Source organism: Vigna unguiculata, chromosome 7 (genome assembly GCF_037176805.1).
Source record: "Vigna unguiculata cultivar grain cowpea cultivar isolate G323 ecotype 2 chromosome 7, ASM3717680v1, whole genome shotgun sequence".
NCBI classification, from domain to species: Eukaryota; Viridiplantae; Streptophyta; class Magnoliopsida; order Fabales; family Fabaceae; genus Vigna; species Vigna unguiculata.
In genome coordinates, this window is record NC_140798.1 from 43,544,265 (window position 1) to 43,550,619 (window position 6,355).

General features: G+C 37.9%; 1 protein-coding gene across 1 annotated transcript; it reads left to right on the forward strand.

Moving 5' to 3' along the window:
- Nucleotides 1-2,413: 2,413 nt before the first annotated feature.
- Nucleotides 2,414-5,092, forward strand: LOI1 (Pentatricopeptide repeat (PPR) superfamily protein). Its single transcript, XM_028078619.2, has 2 exons — nt 2,414-4,101; nt 4,396-5,092. The coding sequence occupies exons 1-2, from the start codon at nt 2,510-2,512 to the stop codon at nt 4,859-4,861; spliced, it is 2,058 nt and encodes a 685-aa protein (XP_027934420.1). The 5' UTR covers nt 2,414-2,509; the 3' UTR covers nt 4,862-5,092.
- Nucleotides 5,093-6,355: the final 1,263 nt, after the last annotated feature.

Genomic DNA, 6,355 nt, shown 5'->3' on the forward strand with positions numbered 1-6,355 from the left:
TAATGTAATTTTAACATCAATTTAATAGTTTAAAATCATTAAATAAAATATTTTGTATTTGATAATAACAAAGCACAAAATAGTTATATTACACTCGTCCTAAATAAGATAGGCTGAAATATAAATTTATACATCTCGGTCTAAAAGATTGAAGTTTTTCAAATATATATATATATATATATATATATATATATATATATATATATATGTACTGGGATAGGACTAGCTCGGATTCCGACCTAGTTCTACTGTGTACCAGGATATAGCTAGTTCGGATTCTGACCTGACTTTTGTTGTGTACTGGGATAGGACTAGTTCGGATTCCGACCTAGGTCTATTGTGTACCAGGATATAGCTAGCTCGGATTATGACCTAACTTTTGTTGTGTACTGGGATCGGACTAGCTCGGACTCCGACCTAGCTCTATTGTGCACCAAGATATAGCTAGCTCGAATCCCGGCCTGACTTTGAGTGTAATCACTAGCTCGAAAGGCGAAGTTGGATGTTTCTCTCTCAGTAATGGGTCAGAGTAGCGTTTTTTAGGCCCAACAGGCCCACTATGAAGTGACCCCCTGAAATATAGGAAGTAGTTCCCCAAATCTAGGCTCGAATCCAGAGACTATCGAAATGCATGGGTGGTTACTTGGGCGGTTCCCTGAATAAACGCTAAAAGATAAAGCAGTTCCTTATCAGTCGGGATTGGAGGTTATCAGAAGGGGTATAAAGAGACAGAAAGGGATAACTAAGGGGGCATGAGTGAAGAAAAAAGGGAGAGTGGAAGAAACTAGAAATTAGTTTGGTAGCTAATTGTATCTGAATTTGCATACCGGAACAATATATATATATATATATATATATAAGAACTTTATATGCTAACTAAACAACTATACTATTATCTTTTTGTATCGATCTAACTACAAGATCCTCATTTGCTCACACCAATAAAGTGATCATTGAAAAAAAAACAACACAAGACAAACAAAACACAGAGAAAAGGACAAGCTAATCTATAAAAGATAGAAGTCTATATCCTTAGGACTCCAAGAGGGAAATCCTTCAATAATTCATTCAGCGAGGGTGTTCTTGACAAGCGACTACAATGTTATTAAACTCTTTGACTTTTGATTCGCTTCATTGAGCAAGTAGCGACTCCTATGCCATTGAGTCTTTGACTTTGTATTCGTGGAGCGAGCTATCCCTCAACCAGCGATTCTACTTAATTCTGAAGATGATTTTGCATAATTATGCCTTCTCAGTCAAGTCTAAGTCAAGAATTTTCACATATACCAAACTTTAATCAACCACAAACATAAGTACCAAACACTCTCAACAGCAAAACCATATGTTTTTTACATATAACAACCTCAATTTTTAAAACATCAACTTCATACAATCATGTATCATTCCATAGATCAACACACCAACAATCCACAACATTATCAAACAAGCAATTGAATATTTCTATAACTTAAAAACACTTAAATTAGCTTTCCTAACTTGGAAGATGACTCCTCGAAACACTCAAAAAGTAATAAATCTCCCTTCCAACTATCAAGACGCACTACTCAACCTAAAGACATCGCAAACATGATTAGAAAACATCATTAGAATCATTGATTAGCAGAAACTCTCAAGGAAGACACAAAAAGCTACATGCGAGTTACGATCACTCACATGCGCAAAGATTAATCCAGATAAAGAAAAAAGACAGAAAATCAATTTACTTGGTTTGAGAAATTGATCAGACAAGAGTGAAGAGCTCGCCACAGAGATCACCTTAACAGTCTCTGATCTTAAAAAAATGCTTAATAATATAATAAATTTAGATAAAATAAAAAAGGACCGAGAGAAAAGGTTTGTAAAAAAAATTTATATTAATAAATAATAAAATTGGTTTATAAACTTCTATTTATACTTAAATATTTTTTAATATTAAAATAATCAAGTATTCACTCTTTTAAACATTATATCGATCCATCCTAAAATACCATTCTCTAAATCTTCATAAATAATACTCAAATCGTATTTTATCAAACAAATACAATTTTATTTTAGTGAGTAAAAATTGCATGAATGTAACACGAATTATTTACTATGTTATATTAACTAAACACAACTCTTTTACTTTTGAATTTTTTTTTCAAATTTGTCAAAGTTTCTGTGATTTTGAAGAAAAAATGTACCATTTGAATGCTTTTACCTCTCTTTTCGGCGTATGGATCTCATGAATGTGGAATAAAATTATATTATTTATATTTTTTTCTTGATAAATCGAGTCAAATGAATAAAATAGCCTTTTTATTTAATTATCATCAACCAGGTAATATAAGGTTTGAACATTATTTACAGAAACAAAAATTATTTAGACCCAAAATAAACTGAATCAAACCCTAACAACATCTAAGAATAAACCGATGCTTAAGTAGCGCAACTTAGAAATTTGAAACGGCATGCAAGAAAACCAAAGCTTGTAGAAAAGAATGCACTCTGTTTTCCGATCACCATATCCATGAACGCGCCCTCTCCAAACCTGCTTGGTTCTCTGCTGGAGTCAGCAGTTTCAACCCACTCTTCCCTGCTTGGCCGTGCGGCCCACGCGCTCATCCTCAGAACCCATGACACCCCTCTCTCATCCTTCCTCTGCAACCACCTCGTCAACATGTACTCCAAACTCGACCGTATCAACTCAGCTGAAATCCTTCTCTCACTCACCAACCCCCGCACCGTCGTCACCTGGACCTCTCTCATCTCCGGCTGCGTTCACAACCGTCGTTTCACCTCCGCGCTCCTCCACTTCACTAACATGCGCCGCGAGTCTGTTCTCCCTAACGACTTTACGTTTCCCTGCGTCTTCAAAGCTTCGGCTTCGTTGCACATGCCCTTTACTGGAAAACAGCTTCATGCCCTCGCCCTAAAAGGTGGAAATATATTGGACGTGTTTGTGGGGTGCAGCGCCTTTGACATGTACAGCAAAACCGGCCTTCGAGTTGAGGCTCGTAACATGTTCGACGAAATGCCGCACAGGAACTTGGCCACGTGGAATGCGTATATTTCCAATGCAGTTCAGGATGGCCGGTGTTTGGATGCAGTTTCCGCATTTAAAAAGTTTCTTTCTGTGGGTGGAGAGCCAAATGCGATAACGTTTTGTGTGTTTCTCAATGCGTGTGCTGACATGGCGAGTTTAGAGCTCGGGATTCAGTTACACGGATTTATAGTGCGGAGCCGGTACCGGGAGGATGTTTCTGTTTCCAATGGGCTTATTGATTTCTACGGAAAATGTGGGGACATCGTGTCATCTGAAATGATTTTTAATAGAATTGGCAGTGGCAGGAGGAATGTTGTTTCCTGGTGCTCTATGCTTGCTGCTCTTGTGCAAAACCACGAGGAAGAGAGAGCGTGTATGGTCTTCCTTAAGGCAAGGAAGGAGGTTGAGCCAACAGATTTCATGATATCGAGTGTACTCAGTGCGTGTGCGGAGCTTGGAGGGCTTGAACTGGGCAGGTCAGTTCATGCTCTTGCTGTTAAAGCATGTGTGGATGAGAATATATTTGTTGGGAGTGCACTTGTTTATTTGTATGGAAAATGTGGAAGTATAGAGAACGCAGAGCAAGTATTCAGAGAAATGCCGGAGAGGAACCTAGTCACTTGGAATGCACTGATAGGTGGATATGCACATTTGGGCGATGTTGACATGGCATTGACTTTATTTGAGGAGATGACACTGGGCAGCTTTGGTATAGCACCAAGTTATGTTACACTAGTTTCGGTATTGTCAGCGTGTAGTAGGGCAGGGGCAGTGGAGAGAGGTTTGCATATATTTGAATCCATGAGAGGGAGATATGGAATTGAACCAGGCGCTGAGCATTATGCATGTATTGTGGACCTTCTTGGGAGGTCTGGTTTGGTTGATCGTGCATATGAATTTATTAAAAGAATGCCAATTCTTCCTACTATATCTGTATGGGGAGCTCTACTCGGGTCTTGTAAGATGCATGGGAAAACAAAGTTGGGGAAAATTGCAGCTGAAAAATTATTCCAGCTAGATCCTGATGACTCTGGCAACCATGTAGTGTTTTCCAACATGCTTGCATCTGCTGGCAGGTAAAAATTCACAATTTCGATAACTAAGTTTCCTTCTTGGATAGAATTGACAAGTTAGCTGAATTGTTCGTTCTATTTGGTAGAATAAGCTGTCCCATCCAAATTAGTCTCAAAAGAATTTACCTTCTTTTGCATTTTTCTGCATCTAGTAGGATAAGGTTGTATTATTGTTGTGGTGGTTTTCATTTTTCTGTAGTTTCTTTAACATGTTTAGCCGGAACTAAAACTGTCTCTTCCTTCTGAATTAACATTGTTTATGGTTCTATTGCTAATGCTTGTAATTGCTAAATGCAGATGGGAAGAAGCCACTATTGTCAGGAAGGAAATGAGAGATATTGGTATTAAAAAAAATGTTGGTTATAGTTGGGTTGCTGTAAAGAATAGAGTCCATGTTTTCCAAGCAAAGGATAGTTCTCATGAAAAGAACTCCGAAATTCAGGCAATGCTAGCTAAGCTCAGAGTGGAGATGAAGAAAACTGGGTATGTTCCTGATACCAACCTATCACTCTTCGATTTAGAAGAAGAAGAAAAGGCTTCAGAAGTATGGTACCACAGTGAGAAGATTGCTCTAGCATTTGGCCTCATAGCTCTCCCTCATGGAGTGCCCATACGTGTTACAAAAAATCTTAGGATTTGTGGAGATTGTCATAGTGCCATCAAGTTCATCTCAAAAATTGTTGGAAGAGAAATTATCGTGAGAGATAATAATCGTTTTCATCACTTTAAGGATGGTTGGTGTTCTTGTAAAGATTATTGGTAATAGTTCCACACTCCCATTATTTTATCCGTTTCATATTCGTGAAAGAATATTTTTTAAACAATACATCAGGTTCTCTTTACCCATGATGATAGTGAAGGCCAATAATTGTAGCATTCTCCAAGTGTGTCCATTCTGCACAGGTGCTCATTCAGGGTGTTTACTTGGTAGAGTTTGACAAGGGATTCTGCAGGGTGATTTATGTATGGGACAGGCTGATTTGATTTTGGTATGTGCTCTGCTGTAGTTGATATACCTTCTGCCTTGGATGGGGGCATTACATATTTTTTGGTGGTTGAAGTGGGAAACAGACAATTTTATCCGATTGTTACCAATGTTGCTATAAATTTAGTGACTCGGTTTATAATTTGGTGTGGTTCGGGGCACACCTTAATTTAGGGGCTGAAGTGTGGCTGTGAGTGGATTGTAGGGTGTTCAACATCTGATGAGGTCACAACAAGGTGTTTCCATACAAGCATGGGAAATGCGTAGAAAGTGTTGTATGGGAAACATTGCAGCTGCTGCTCCAGAGCCTAAAAAGGAAATATGAATAATGGAAGAAGATGGACAACCAAGGAGGAAAAGGATATATGAATAATGGAAGAAGATGGACAACCAAGGAGGAAAAGGATATATGAATAATGGAAGAAGATGGATAACCAAGGAGGAGAGTGAATGTATTCGGATAAACCCTAATAGCCCCAAAAGTCTTTAAGGTGTCTTCCACACTTCTGAAAATCCCAAAAGACTCTTTTTCACAGAGAAACAAGGAAAATAAGTCAAATGTGTCATGTCAGCAAAAGTGGTGACGCCCAACGCCACACGTTATGTGCACTCAGACGGAAGAAACTAGCTCTCTGTCCAGCTGGCAGTCAGCTTAGATCACCATTGGGAGGTGGCACCCGGCTTGAGGTAAGTGGCGGCCAGCCTTGAGACAAATTTCCTGTCTGCCTTCATGGTGCTAAGCTCGGTTCAAGTAGCGCCTAACATTGGTAATCTTTTGGAAATCCTAAATTTGACCTTCTATCTCTACTTTGATGGATTTCAATCTTGCTTCACTTTATGTAAAGTGACTAATAATAATGGTGAAAATTAACATTATCAACGGTGAAGTCACTTCATACCAAACTATTAAAGAGAAAACTATATCGAATGAGTGAGTCATCAACAATTTGAATACGTTGTTATTCTATCATATTGAAATTGAATGTTGAACATATATAGTATTTAAATTGTTGTTCTACCATATTGAAATTGAATGTTGAACATATATAGTATTTAAATTGTTGATGTAATGTATCATCGATGTGTACATTCAAAGAATATAAAGTTTAATCTTTAAGAATATTTTGGTCCACATTTGTAGAGTGTGAAGTTTTCTCTATAAAAATCTAGTATGAAGTGATTTGGTATTGTACAATTTGATAACATCCCAACTCTCTGTTGTAGTCTTCTTCTATGTAACGATAGATAAAATTGGCTGCAACGTTCTCGTCT

Excerpts from the sequence above, each read along its gene's own strand:
- LOI1 (XM_028078619.2), top strand. The coding sequence starts at position 2,510 with ATGAACGCGCCCTCTCCAAACCTGCTTGGTTCTCTGCTGGAGTCAGCA. Across the intron at positions 4,102-4,395 it reads ATGCTTGCATCTGCTGGCAG|ATGGGAAGAAGCCACTATTG; the intron begins GTAAAAATTCAC and ends TGCTAAATGCAG.